General features: G+C 38.0%; 2 protein-coding genes across 7 annotated transcripts in view; one reads left to right on the plus strand and one right to left on the minus strand.

The window, feature by feature from the left end:
* LOC129012641 (olfactory receptor 4N4C-like) overlaps positions 1-15,541 on the plus strand; it is a 136,436-nt gene that overhangs the window by 53,108 nt on the left and 67,787 nt on the right. For 2 of the 6 annotated variants that reach the window (XM_063651335.1, XM_063651338.1), the window contains exon 1: positions 8,181-8,259. The exons of the other annotated variants lie outside the window; for them this stretch is intronic. The gene's annotated coding sequence lies outside the window, so the exon portion shown is untranslated. Of the gene's footprint in view, positions 1-8,180; positions 8,260-15,541 lie in introns of those variants that run through there. 6 annotated transcript variants of the gene reach the window in all.
* On the minus strand, positions 2,458-3,918 carry LOC129012647 (olfactory receptor 11H12-like). The gene has a single exon (XM_063651352.1). The coding sequence runs from the start codon at positions 3,436-3,438 to the stop codon at positions 2,458-2,460; it is 981 nt and encodes a 326-aa protein (XP_063507422.1). The 5' UTR covers positions 3,439-3,918.

Consider the following 15,541-nt stretch of genomic DNA (forward strand, 5'->3'; position numbering starts at 1 on the left):
CACCTCCAACTAGGCAAGTTACCTTTTCTGCCTGTTTCATTCTTCAAAAATTAGAGATACAATAATACCAACCTGATTTCTTTGGGTTTCATAAGTAGGAAATAAAATAATACATAGAAAAGACTTGGAATATTGCCTGACACAAAATAGGTGCCTTAAAATGTTAATTATTATTATTTTCAATGTTGCCAAGAGAACAAACCCTGTGGTGGTGGTGAATTTGCATATGTAAACCTGTTAAACTAATACACACTCTTTTCTCATAATATTGTCACACTTGCGCCTTATGTCCTAAGTTTTCTAGTAATCTTGAATGTACATAATGCTTGGTTGTACAAATAAATTTTGCTTTGTGAGGGAATTAGTTGTAATTGAGGGTAGAGTCAAAGTTTGTTCAGCTTAACGAGCATTTAAAGGCAGCTAATAAACACCATGACTTGTATTTGAAAGTAGAAAATACCGACTTTCAATTGTCATTTCCCCCAAGGAAACCATTAACCAGCACAATTATTTTTAAATATCAACCTGAAATAACACTATTTTTACTGCTATTCTTTCTCTCTCCTTCTCTCTCTTTGGGATACAGTTTGGCTTTGAAAAAATATAGTATATATGCAGTGTTTGGTCAAATAATTTAGCACTATGGAAAAGGTTGTGAACCAGTCATAGTATTTGAGGTTGTAAGAAGAAACCTTTGCAAAGGTAGTGGCTGCACAAATGTATTTACTTAGTAATACAAAGTAGGGAGTTCTGAAACTGTGGTGGAAATATTGCCTGCCTTGACTACCTGTTCTTGAGTCCGTTTGCTGGTCAGAACTCAAGTTACTTAAAAGTCATATACCCTGGAAAGGAGTAAAGAAACAGGAAATATCCTCAGTGGCTATACAAGTGAGAGATACTGCAGAGTTCTAATAAGATTGAGTAAAAGCTTGATACTGTCTTACATCAAAGGAGCAAATAATTGTTCTACCTGGAATGTACAGGCCCCCATTCACAAATGCATTCTTACCTTTTGAACTGAATAATGATCTCTTTCCCAATAAACTGTTCTAAGACAAAAAATCTGTAAGGAAAATTGTTGCACACACATCATATTCTTATATTCTGTATTTTCTGGGACAGTCTGTTTTGGATTGGATGATGAGTCCTAATTTAGGTTTGCAAAATATTATCAAGGCAAATCTTTATGGAGATTTTATTGAGATATTATTTTATAACAAAAAATGGGATATCCGTGATATTCAACAAAAATATTGGTGGTAGAAGGAAGGAAGATGTTGGAGTGTTCAGTAACCTTACCCCAGAATGCTGCAGTACGAATTCTGTGAGAAGTCATTCTTGTGTAGTAGAGGCATTCATTTTTCTCCTAATATCCCTTCTGAAAATTCCCTTTTACTAGTCAGCTCTTAGCTTCTTGGAAGGAAGGCCCTTCCTTTAGGACAATGTTCATCTCACCACATAAAAATTCACAATTCACGGCATGTTAGTTCAATAAAATATTATGCTTCCTATGAATGATAATTATAAAACTTGCTATAAATGGGAGTGAGTTCAACATTAAATCACATGAAACATATTAACAAAAATAGATACATTAGAGCAATTGAATTATAAATGCTTTTTTCCTTTAAAAATTTTCCTTCATGTTATTTTCACATTCTTTTAGCAACAAATGACAATCAACTGCCATTGATTTTATTTTATTTTTTGAACTTAAATAGTGTATCCACAAATACACCATTGCCCTGTCCAATTTTTAGGGGAGATATTCCATTATCTAAAACTCAATAAATTGACCCATCATGTTTTTGGTGATACCTTATTTAGGGTAAAAATATTAGGCATTTAGAACAATGCATTTCTGAATATTTTGACTGATATTATTATAGATGGAATTAGAATCTGCCCCTTAGGGGCTTAGAAGGAGGTAATATTTGGATGTCATTAGGCTAGAATATTTTATTCTTCTACAAAAATGTTGATAAATTGCTTATAAGGGCTTATGTATTAGTAATGACCATGTCACCAAAATAATAAAGCCAAATATGATAAGAATCACAATCAGAAAATATATTTTTTCTTCTTTTATTTACAACCAACCAAACAAAATAACATAGCTATAATTTTGTCAATCTCAGAACAATAAATTTAAGTCAAATAGAACATAAAGAATTTTTATCACAGATGAATCAGATGGAAACCATCCAGAAAACACCCAAATATGTGTATTCCTCAGTTAATACTCAGTCTAGGTGCCAAAGGGAAACCACACGCTTCCATTTATCTATATAATTTGGCAACTTTAATTTGTAAGGGGCCCAACAGGTGTTTAATTTCATAGTCTGATATAGTCAATATCACTAGGTCCATATTGTTTAGATTTAAATAACTATATAATTCTGATTTCTCTTTGTTAGACTGTACAGATCTGATCATGGAGGAATAATCTAATATGCCTTAGATTATGTTGGAACTCCCCAGAACTTTCTCCAGGGCTGTGTTTATCTCCTTATTGCGGAAGCTATAGATAAGGGGATTGAAGAGTGGGCTCACCACAGCATAGAACAAAGTTTCGATTTTCTGCATCCCCGTAGAATGTCCGAGTCCTGGGCTCACATACATGACCATAAGAGAGTCATAGAACAGTGATACCGCAGCCAAGTGAGACCCACAGGTAGAGAAGGCCTTATGTCTCCCAGTGCTTGAAGGCATGCCTAACACAGCTTTCAGGAGAAGAGTATAGGATCCAATAATAAAGAGGAAGTTACCAAAAATAACTAATGAGCTTAGAGTGTAGCAAAACAGTTGGATTCTTGGGGCAGAGACACAAGCCAATGCAAATAGTGGCCCTGGGTCACACACAACATGGTCAATAATGTTTGGACGACAGAAGGGCATCTGAGAGATGAGGACAATGGGGATCAGGAACCACAGAAATCCACAAACCCAGCACAGTATGAACAATTTGGCACACAGATGCCCAGTCATGATATTAGGATAGTGAGAGGGACGGCAGATAGCAAGGTACCGATCAAAGGCCATCACAGTCAAAAGCAAGCATGCAGATGTACCCAAAGAGAAGAAGAAATAAAATTGGAGAAAACATCCAGCAAAGGAGATGGTTTTTTTCTCTGAAAGGAAGTTGACCGACATCTTGGGAACTGTAGAAGAGACATACCATATCTCTAAAAAGGAGAAATGTCCCAGGAAAATGTACATGGAAGTGTGAAGTCGCCAGTCACACCACAGGGCACAAGCAATGGCTCCATTCCCTGTTATGGTCAGTGCATATGTTGTAGTGAAGAGTGAGAAGAGGAAGATCTGAATTGTCCACTCACAAGAGAAACCTTGGAGTATACATTCATTTACAAAAGCAAAGCTGGAATTTGGCTCAGAGACATTCATTGGGCCAGAGACCTGCAAGGTCGAGAGACACATTATCCATCAGGACTCTTTCACAAAATGAGTTCCTTTTTTAAGAATGAAGAGAAGACAATGAACGTGAAGTCATTTTTCAAAAGAATAATTAGGAAGAGAACGTAGTTTACTTTTTCTTGGCTATACAGTATATGAGTTTTGGGTTTAGTAGGTAGCTGATTGAACAAAAACAAACTTCCGCCAGCTTCTAAATCTCTCCTTAATATGCAATCATGATAGAACTAGGTAAAGTTAAATTCCCTTTGTAAGGTCATTATTTTGGGACAGAAATGATTTAATATAGTTTCTGGACAGCATACAACTCAAAGTTAGTACTTTGAGAAGACACAAATGTGTTAGTTTCTTACTGCAAACCCAACTTATAGTGCAATAGACTCAGTAAAGAAAGTTTTGACCATTTACATTTCAGCTAAACATATTACTTAACATTAATTACATATGCAAAAGAAATGTACATATTTTAAAATAAATTGGTAGAATCACGTTAAAGCCATTATCTCTGAATTTCTATTGCTGCTGTTGTTAGCTTAAGTGATTATCTAATGTTACTTACCAATATCGACTTTTAATATTAATATTGTAAAGCTGCAATGTTTTCTGTAGAAAGCGAAGGCTTTAAGTTTCTGATTAATCTTTTACCTTAATTTCAGAAACTGATATAGTGATTATTATATTGATAAAATCAATATAATATTGATTTAGTCATTATGTACAGAAGTTTGCAAAGATCTAGACATTAAACTTTATTTTTGAAGGTATTTCATAAAATTTTGAGATTGATTTTCCTTATATGCTTTTTGTAAAATGGAAAATTTTTACCAAATGACAGAAATCAAACACTTCATTTTGTTATAGGTAAACTTCCTTCCTCCTACACTCTTATAAAAATATATTAGGGATTTGAGTTACCTGAAAAAAAACTTTTCTTTTCCTCAGAAATATGGAGGGATGTGAGTCCTAGATGTGAAGAGGACATTTTGAGCAGAAACACAAATTTTCAAAAGTTTTTCTTCCAACTTGCTCTCTACACAAGTGCTCTGGGAAGTCTTTTGGTATGACTAGTTAGAACTTATGTTTGTGCTTCTTTTAGTAATATATGTCTCTCTAATAGGCTTCCAACCAGAATCATTAACCAACATTAAGAAATTATGGAATGAAAAGCGATTGACACGAGTGTCATGATTCTCAGCAGTGCTCAAAATGTGAAGCCATCATCGTTTTGACATGAACCAAATCTTCTAAATGATTTATTTTATAAACCATATTCTGCCTCCAGCTAGATAGAGTTTTATTGTAGCCCCAAAATTAAAAATGCATTTTATAAAACTCACATTCTCCTGGGATGTAGCCTCTATAGCATTAGGAAAGTTGTCTTCCAAGATGAATCTTTAAAAAGTTAATGATTACATATTCTCTGAAGAATCAGTAAAGACTAATGACAACTATTCTAAGGCATCATTATTTACAAAGAGCTTGCCCACCAGACAGATTCCAAAAAATCTTCTGGAAGACACAGTCTGAGGAGAAATAAGACACAAAATGTTACCAAAAGTTCTGACATAATGTTTAGGAACATTTCAAGTGTTACTGTGCATATGTTGGAGGATATACAGCCCAGTGAGGAAAATACTGAGGTTCCAACATTGTCACTCATTGAATAAAAACTTACAGAATTTAGAAATAACTTTTAGAAGGATGGCACTTTTTTGCCAGAATCCTTTAGATATGAGAAAAAAGTATAAGAAGTAGCAACATTTAAGTTAATTAACAAAAATACTTCAGAGGAACGTGTGACTTCCCAATTAATATGAGAGAAGTATTTACTTTTATTTATTAGTGTCCCTTCTATTTTTACTTTATGGCATTTAGGGGCCAACATAGTGTAACTAAACACTCATATGTGAGTGAATGCTCATACCAAGTGCTGTGAAGTAGTTGAGGACATCAGGGATATATGCCCTAGGACCACACGCATCTGTCTAAAAGCAAACTTCCACTTTGAGAGACTATGGAGGAAAATGTTTATTCAGACCTTTATTATCACTGAGTCATAATACTTAGAAACTCCTAAAACATAGCTTTGATCTTGTCTGCTCAAAAGCCGTCAATGATTTCAAGTTCCCAAGTTCTCCACAAATTGACTTCAAATGACATTCCTGGTGTTATCTTTCCCTACTCTCTTTTACAGACAAATTAGACAGTAGGCAGCATTTCATTCTCCGAATAGCTTCAGTTTCCCATGTTCTCTTCTTTGTGATCATTTTCTGTATTTGGAATTCTATTTATCTCCATCTACACTTGTACAAATCCTCGAAATTTCAAGGTCCAGTTCAAAAGACATTTTTTTCCCAGAATGTTTTCCCCTCTTCCCCTAACCAAAGCACCTTTTCCATCCTTGCATTTTTTTTTTTTTTTTTTTTTTGAAGATGGAGTCTCCCTCTGTCACCAGGCTGGATGCAGTGGCGTGATCTCAGCTCACTGCAACCTCCACCTCCTGGGTTCAAACAATTCTCCTGCTTCAGCCTCCTGAGTAGCTGGGAATACAAGCATGCACCACCATGCCCAGCTAATTTTTGTATTTTTAGTAGAAACGGGGTTTCACATTGACCAGGATGGTCTCTATCTCTTGACCTTGTCATCCACCTGCCTTAGCCTCCCAAAGTGCTGGGATTACAGGTGTGAGCCACTGCTCCCGGCCCCATCCTTGCATTTTTATTTTGCCATCTTTGTGTCTTTGTCATGATATTAATCACAAGCTGCCTTATATCAATATTCATGCGTGATATTGGCTTGAAGTTTTTTTTGTTTTGTTTTTGTGTCTTTACCAGGTTTTGTTACCAGGGTGATGCTGGCCTCATAGAATGAGTTGGACAGGGTTCCCTCCTCCTCAGTTTTTTGGAATAATTTCAGCAAAAATGGTACTGGCTCTTCTTTGCGTATCTGGTAGAATTCAGCTGTGAATCCATCTAGTCTTGAGCTTTTTAAAATATACATTTTTTTGGTTGGTAGGCTATTTATTACTGATGCAATTTTGGAGCACATTATTGGTGTGTCCAGGAATTTACCCATCTCTTATAGGTTTTCTAGTTTGTGTGCATAGAGGTGTTTGTAGTAGTTTCTGATGGTTATTTTTTATTTCTGTGGGGTCAGTGATAACATGGCCTTTTTCATTTCTAACTGTGATGTTTCTTTCAAAAGATTAGAATAACTAGTAAAAATTATACCTATTCTGAGTATGGCTTCTAGGTATTATTAAATGTTTACACCTTTAATTTACTCTGGTCAGCAATATAAGTTATCTTTGGGGCTTTTTTCTTAAATAATCTTGTCACTAAACCACTATACTTCATAAACAGCCTGGTTAAATGAACATGCATTTGAATAGACTCCAGAGAGATAAGATTAATTAACCTTTGACACAAGAAGCTCACAGTGCAACAGGCCACTCTGCTAGGAAAAAAGTCCTATGAAGTCTATGTCGGCAAAATCCGACCTAAGGGCTAAACTTTAAGCTCTATTCACTTTTAGCTATTAAGTAAATATACTACCATCCCATGCTGATAGTGATGGGCAGTCTAGGGGGAGGTTGACTTCTATAGGGAGGAGGGAGGAAGATGTGTTTCTGCACTTTGCTTCTTCAATCAGGCACTCTGTGACTTCTTCATTTCCTTCCTCTCCTCTTTAAGCCCTGGCATGTTGGCTCAGAAGCACAAGAGGGCAGGATAATCCTCATTGTCTCATTCACACTGACCAAAGCCCTGGGCTTTGAAATACACACTCACTCCCCCCAAGCTCTACTCACTGATGCTGGGAGCAGTTTAGAGCAAATGTTTTCCAAAGTGACATTACCTAGATCACTAGGTTCTTTCTTTCTCCTACCTCCAATCCTGCTGTTCTTTCAGTTCTAAGTCAAGGATACTCCAAGTTTACACATTGCAGGAGCCCCTGGAATATTTGGGGTTTCATACTGCACATCAAAACTATTTCTCACTGACACAATCATCTACTAAAAATTTTGTTGAATTTCTGCCATTTTAATGGCTATCTGCCTTCATACGAACTTCTTGGTATTATAATAGTCAGTGTGCTTCCAAATTAATCCCGATTCGTCTACTTTTATTTTAAGATGAAATGTAGGCCGAGCACGGTGGCTCAGACCTGTAATCCCAGCACTTTGGCAGGCCAAGGCGGGTGGATCATGAGGTCAGGAGTTCGAGACCTGCCTGGCCAACATAGTGAAACCTGTTCTCTACTAAAAATACAAAACAAACTAGCCAGGCATGGTGGTGGGTGCCTGTAATCCCAGCTACTTGGGAGGCTGAGGCAAGGAGAATCGTTTGAACCTGGGAGGCGGAGGTTGCAGTGAGCCGAAGTCGCGCCACTGCACTCCAGTCTAGTGACAGTGCAAGACTCCGTTTAAAAAAAAAAAAAAAAAAGTTGAAATGTAGCTTAGAACCCATTATTCCATAAAACCAAAACCATATCTCTTTAAGAGGATGTTGGAAAATCAGCCTTTCTCATAAAGTAGTTTTCTCCCCAAGTTTAAACACATTACTCCATTATAAGTTTAGAGACTGTTTTGAAAAACTATTATGCTTCAGCTTTTCCTGCACCTTTCTCTTTCTTGTCTCTTACTTCCTTTTCTGTGATCTGGTCCAACAATTATTGCCATGGTAACAAAGGCTCTGTGACATCTCTAGCAAGCTCATTGTCTTCTGCCTTGTTAAATTTTAATGGGTAGCTAGTAGACAGTAACACTCTGGAAGGGCTCAAACCACATAACCAAATGTGCCAAGATAATCCTGACATCGCTCATGTCAGGTAAGACAAAGTGTTTTAGTGCAACAGTAAACAATTAATTAACCAAACAAAAACAAGAAGACTTTTTTGGGCCAGAAAGCCATTAATTAGCTAAGCTCAGAGCCACTCATTGAAACTAGGTCCTGACTGGGTTTCTGGGTTTGACCACTGGGCAGAAAGTAGGACCCAAAACCAACTGAAATGAAATTGTGTCCGGAATTGGTGGGTTCTTGGTCTCACTGACTTCAAGAATGAAGCCGCGGACCCTCGCGGTGAGTGTTACAGCTCTTAAGGTGGCGCGTCTGGAGTTTGTTCCTTCTGATGTTCAGATGTGTTCGGAGTTTCTTCCTTCTGGTGGGTTCGTGGTCTCGCTGGCTTCAGGAGTGAAGTTGCAAATCTTCACGGTGAGTGTTACAGCTCATAAAAGCAGTGTGGACCCAAAGAGTGAGCAGTAGCCAGATTTATTGAAAAGAGCAAAAGAACAAAACTTCCACAGTGTGGGAGGGGACCTGAGCGGGTTGCCACTGCTGGCTCGGGCAGCCTGCTTTTATTCTCTTATCTGGCCCCACTCACGTCCTGCTGATTGGTAGAGCCCAGTGGTCTGTTTTGACAGGGTGCTGATTGGTGCTATTACAATCCCTGAGCTAGATACAAATGTTCTCCACATCCCCATCAGATTAGTTAGATACAGAGTGTCCACACAAAGGTTCTCCAAGGCCCCACCAGAGCAGCTAGATACAGAGTGTGGATTGGTGCACTCACAAACCCTGAGCTAAACACAGGGGCTGATTGGTGTGTTTATAAACCTTGAGCTAGATACAGAGTGCCGATTGGTGTATTTACAATCCCTGAGCTAGACATAAAGATTCTCCAAGGCCCCACCAGAGCAGCTAGATACGGCGTGTCGATTGGTGCACTCACAAACCCTGAGCTAGACACAGGGTGCTGATTGGTGCGTTTACAATCCCTGAGCTAGACATAAAGACTCTCCACCTCCCCACCAGAATCAGGAGCCCAGCTGGCTTCACCCAGTGGATCCCGCACAGAGGCTGCAGGTGGATCTGCCTGCCAGCCCTGCGCCGTGCACCCGCACTCCTCAGCCCTTGGGCGGTGGATGGGACTAGGCACCGTGGAGCAGGGGGCGGCGCTCGTCAGGTAGGCTCGGGCTGCACAGGAACCCACGGAGGCGGGGGGAAGGCTCAGGCATAGCGGGCTGCAGTCCGGAGGCCTGCCCCACGGGAAGGCAGCTAAGGCCCGGCGAGAAATAGCAGCTCCGGTGGGCTGGCACTGCTGGGGGACCCACTACACCCTCCGCAGCCGCTGGCCCGGGTGCTAAGTCCCTCACTACCCGGGGCCAGCAGGGCCGGCCGGCTGCTCTTAGCGCGGGGCCCACCAAGCCCACGCCCACCCGGAACTCCAGCTGGCCCGCAAGTGCCGCAGGCAGCCCCTGTTCCCGCTTGCGCCTCTCCCTCCACACAAGCTGAGGGAGTGGGCTCCGGCCTTGGCCAGCCCAGAAAGGGGTTCCCACAGTGCAGCGGTGAGCTGAAGGGCTCCTCAAGTGCCGCCAAAGTGGGAGCCCAGGGAGAGGAGGCGCCAATAGCCAGCGAGGGCTGTGAGGACTGCCAGCACGCTGTCACCTCTCAAAATGGTCCCCAGATATAGTTTTCATCTAAGGATAGGTTTGGAAGTATCCAGATTTAGTGGTGGGCCAGGCCTCCCCTGTGAGCAGTACAGTTCAGGACACCTGGACTGCCCTTTCCCTCTGCCTTCCCTGGGGTAATGTGAATGGTTTAGTCTTTCGTGTTTCCATCTGTAACATGGAGGAGGAAGAGAAGAGCCTCATTGCACATATTGGGTCATTGAGAATGATCTTAGAGCCAAAATTTACAATATTTTGAGGTTAGGTTTGATTTTTACCATTCCACTACTCCTCTCTCCCAATATGTTGTGCCAAATTGTAAGTAATTTGCAATTAGAACACATTGAAGACATATATTTGAGCTCCTTAGAGAGTCTCACTCACCTTTGAGGTAACTTTTTGTACTTTAGGTTTTCTCAAGTCAGAGTGTTGAGTCCTTAAATCAGTGTTGGGTAGTGATAAAATTTTGATATATAAAGTGAATTGCCTAAGCTTAGTAAATGGCGCACAGGGTTGCTTGTCAACAGTCTTTGTGGTGTCATGCTGAAAAAGCCTTGAGGCTCAGACTCAGCCCACAGCTCTCTGCACTCCCTCCACCTCCCTTCTGTGCCTTTCATGTGTATCCTTTACAGCAATTTTTTTTGTGAGTTCTTTTCCTTTTTGAGATCTCTCTTAAGGTTAATGGTGTACAGTAGATATCCAGAACTTATTCATCCTTTTTAGCTGAAACATTGTACCCTTTGACAAATGTCTCCCCATATCCCCTGGGCGCAATTTTCAATAGGTAGTTAGGGAAAGCCTCAATGAAAAGGTTGGGATTTTGGGATGCTGATAACATTCAGTTTCTTGAACTAGGTACCTTTACACAGGAGTATCAGTTGATAACAATTCATTGAGCAATGTACTTATGAACAGAGATATATTTGACTGTTTGGTGAGACATTCTGGAGTTTAAGCTCTCATTTAAACCAGTTACAATTTTCCATAGGGAGCTACTCTGTCACTTGGGTCTTTTCCCAATTAAGCAAGGCTACTTTCCATGGAATCATTATCCAGTATATGAGGTTAACTTGACACTTGTTCAATATGTGCTTGCTTTATAATAGGTGATTGAATATTTTTTATTTTATATTTAAAAAACTGTATATATTTGTGGCATACAAGATGATTTTTTGATATGTATACATGGTGAAATGATTAATTCAAACTAATTAACATATTTATCACTTCCACATACTTTCATTTTATTGTGTGAGAATATTTAAAATCTCTTCTACAATTTCAAGTATACTTTTGGCCCTATGTTTCCATGAGTTCCACATTCAGGCATTCAACCAACTGGATAGAAAATATTAGGACAAAAAACCAACAAAAAATACAATAAAAGCAATAATAAAAAAATACAGTATAACAACTATTTATAAAACATTTATATTTAATTAGTATTATAAGTAATCTATATATGATTTAAAGTGTATGGAAGAATATGCATAGGTTACATACAAATATAAAATGATATCATTTTATATAAGGGGCTTGAACATCCCAGGATTTTGGTGTCCTTGGGGAGTCCTGGAACCAATTGCCCCCCAGATATTGCAGATATTTAGGGACAATGGTATAACACATGACTATTAACTACAGTCACTGTGCTGTACAGAAGATCTCCAGAACTTATTCATCCTGTTTAGCTGAAACATTGTAGCTTATGACCAATATCTCTCAATTCCCCTGGGTGGAATTTTCAATAGCTAGTCAGGAAAGGCCTCACTGAAAAGGTGATATTTGGTCAAAGATTTGAAGGGAGTGTGGGGGAAAGAAATATAAATATCTAGGAAAAGAGCATTCCAGGCAGAGGAGATGGCATGTGTAGGGGCCACAAGGCAGGAGCATGCCTGCCATACTTGAGAGACAGTAAGGAATCTGCATCTTTTCCTCATGTCTTTCTAACCTCCAATCTATTTAAATATGGCTTCCCCGCACCACACCCTTAAAATGGCCATTGCATAAATCACCAATAACATTTATGTTAGTCCATTTTACATTGCTATAAAGGGACACCTGAGACCGAGTAATTTATAAACAAAAGAGGTTTATTTGGCTCATGGTCCTGCAGTCAGTACAAGCATGGCATCAGCATCTGCTTAGCTTCTGAACTCTAAGGAAGCTTTTACTCATTGAAGAAAGCAAAGGGGGAGCTGGTGTGTCACATGGCAAGAGAGGGAGCAAGGTGGAGAGGAGGTTGTCCCATACTCTTTTTAACCATCAGATCTGATGGTAACTCTACTATGGGTAAAATACAAACCCATTCCTGAGGGTTGGGTTGGATACCATCACCATCCCATGAGGGATTCTCCTCCATACACAGACACCTCCCACCAGGCACCCCCTCTGACATTGGGGATCACAATTCAGCCTGAGATTTGGAGGGTACATTGAGTATAGTGTGAGCTGTAGGCTTGTAATACATGGTCTTTATTGTGTTGAAGTATATTTCTTCTAAACCAACTCTGTTGAGAATCTTTTCATGAAGCAATGTTGAATTTCTCAAATGCTATTTCTGCATCTAATTAGATGATTATATAATTTTTGGGCTTCGTTTTGTTAATGTTGTATATCACATTTATAGATTTATGTATGTTGATCCACCTTGTATCCTTGGGGTAAATCCACTTGAGCATGGTAAGTTATCTTTTTAATATGCTGTTGAATTCAGTGTGCTAGTATTTGATTGAGGATTCTTGCATCTATGTTCATCAGGGATATTGGCCTGTAATTTTTCTTTTCTTTTCTTTTTCTTGTTCTTGTCTGGCTTTGGTATCAGAGTAACGTTGGCCATGTAAAAAAAGTTTGGAAGTGAAGTATTGCTTCCTCTTAGATTTTTTTTGGAAGAGTTTGAGGATTGCTAATTATTTAAATGTTTGGTAGAATACAACAGTAAAGCTATTCTGGGCTTTTCTTTGATGGGAGACTTCATTACAATTCAGTCTTCTTACTCATTTTTGGTCTGTTCATACTTTTTCTTCATGATTCAGTCTTGGTATCTTGCATGTATCTTCAAATTTATTTATTTCTTCTACTTCATTCAATTTGTTACTGTACAATTGTTCATAGTACTCTTTTATGAGCTTTTTTTCCTTATGAGCTTTTAGATTTCTGTGGTATCAGTTGTAATGTCTCCCTTTCACTTTTGATTGTATTAATATTTGAGTCCTTTCTCTTTTTTCCTTGGTCTGGCTAAAGGTTTCTTGGTTTGTTTATCCTTCTGAAAAAACACTCTTTACTACATTGAGTTCTTTTCTATTGTAGTTTTAGTCTCTATTTTGTTTATTTCTATTCTGATCCTTGTTATCTCTTTCCTTCTGCTGACTTTGGGTTTAGTTTGTTCTTTTATTAGTCACTTGAGTTTTAATATCAGGTTGTTTATCTTATGTTTTCCGTTTTAAATTTTTATGGGTACACAGTGACTGTATATGTTTATGGGGTACATGAGATATTTTGCTACAGGCATACGATGTATAATAATTACATCACGGTAAATAGGATATCCATCACTTCAAACATTTACCCTTTCTTTGTGTTACAAACAATGAAATTATGCTCTTTTAGTTACTTTTAAATGTACTATAAATTATGTTTGGCTATAGTCACCTTGTTGTGCTATCAAATACTAGATCTTATTTATTCTATCTAACTGTATTTTTATACCCATTATCCATTCCTCCCCTTAACCCTACTGTTATTCCCAGTCTCTGGTAACCATTATTCTATTCTCTATCTCCATGAATCCAGTTATTTTAAGTTTTAGCTCCCACAAATAAGTGAGAACGTGGAAAATTTGTCTTTCTGTCCCTGGCTTATTTTATTTAACATAATAACCTCCAGTTCTATCCATGTTGTTGCAAATAACAGGATCTCATTCTTTTTCATGGCTGTATATTACTCCATTGTGTATATGAACCACATTTTCTTTATTTATTTATCTGTTCATGGACACACAGGTTGCTTCCAAATCATGGCTGTTGTGAATAGTGCTGCAATATGCATGGGAGTGCAGGTATTTCTCAGATATCCTGATTTCCTTTCTTTTGTGTATATACCTACCAATGGCATTGCTGGGTCATATGGTACCTCTATTTTTGTTTTTTTTGAGAAACCTCCAAACTGGTCTCCATAGTGATTGTACTAATTTACATTTCCACCAACAGTGGGTTCCCTTTTCTCCATATCCTAGCCAGTATTTCTTACTGCCTGTCTTTTGGATATAAGCCATCTTAACTAGGGTTAGATGATTCATCTTGTAGTTTTGGTTTGCATTTCTCTAATGATCAATGATGTTGAGCACTTTTTCACATGCCTGTTTGCCATTTATATGTTTTCCTTTGAGCAAGATCTTTTGCCCATTTTTAAATTGGGTGATCAGATTTTTCCTATAGAGTTGTTGGAGCTCCTTATATATTCTCGTTATTAATCCCTTGTCAGATGGATAGTTTACAAATATTTTCTCCTATTTTATGATTGTCTTTTCAACATCAATTGAAATGATCCTATGGTTTTTGTTTTTAACTTTAAGTGATGAACCACATTTATTGATTTGCATATGTTGAATCATTCTAGCATTTCTCGAATAAAACTCACTTGATCATGGTGAATTAAATTTTTAATGTGCTGTTGGATTTAGTTTGTTAGTATTTTGTTGAGGATTTTTGCATCAGTGTTCATCAGGGATATTGGTCTGTATCTTTCTTCTGTTGATACGTCTCTTTCTGGTTTTGCATCAGAGTAATACTGGCCTAATAGAATGAATTTGGATGAATTCTGTGTTCCTATATTTTTTGGAATAGTTTGAGTAGTGTTGGTATTAATTCTTCTATAGATATTTGGTAAAAATTAGCAGAGAAGCCACCACGTCCTGGGATTTTCTTTGCTGGGAGACTTTTTATTAGGGCTTTGATCTCATTACTTATTATTGGTTTGTTCGGGTTTTGGACTTCTTCATGGCTCAAACTTGGTAGGTTGTATGTATCTAAGAATTTATCTATTTTCTCTGGATTTTCCGGTTTATTGGCGTATGATTGCAAGCGATCCTTTTAATTTCTGCAGAATTGGTTTTATGTCTTAATTTTATTTATTTGGGTCTTTTCCCTTTTTCTCGTACGTAAAGTTTTGTTGATTTTGTTTATCTTTTCAAAAAACAAACTTTTCACTTTGTTGATCTTCTGTATTGTATGCTTTGTTTCCATTTCATTGATTACTACTCTGATCTTTATTATTTATTTTCTTCTAATAATTTGGGTTTGCTTGCTTTTGCTTTTTTAGTTTTTAAAGATACATCACTAGGTTATTTGAAATTTTTCTACTTTTTTGGTGTAGGCACTTGTAGCTATAAACTTTCACTTGCCAGGTTTTGGTATCAAAGAGATGCTGGTTTCACAAAATGAGTTAGGGAGGAGTCCATTCTCCTCATTTTTGGGAATAGTTTCAGTAGAATTGGTACTAGCTCTTCTTTGTATGTCTGGTAGAATTTGGCTGTGAAACCATCTGGTCTAGGACTTTTTTGGTTGGTAGATTTTTATTGCTGCTTCTATTTTGGACCTTAACATTGGTCTTTTAGGGTTTTAATTTCTCCCAGATTCAGTCTTGGGAGGTTGTTTCCAGAAATTT

This window comes from Pongo pygmaeus, chromosome 15 (genome assembly GCF_028885625.2).
Source record: "Pongo pygmaeus isolate AG05252 chromosome 15, NHGRI_mPonPyg2-v2.0_pri, whole genome shotgun sequence".
In the NCBI taxonomy this organism is placed as follows: domain Eukaryota; kingdom Metazoa; phylum Chordata; class Mammalia; order Primates; family Hominidae; genus Pongo; species Pongo pygmaeus.

What these genes read in the sequence shown, in the direction of transcription:
- LOC129012647 (XM_063651352.1), bottom strand. Translation starts at nt 3,438, where the DNA reads ATGTGTCTCTCGACCTTGCAGGTCTCTGGCCCAATGAATGTCTCTGAG.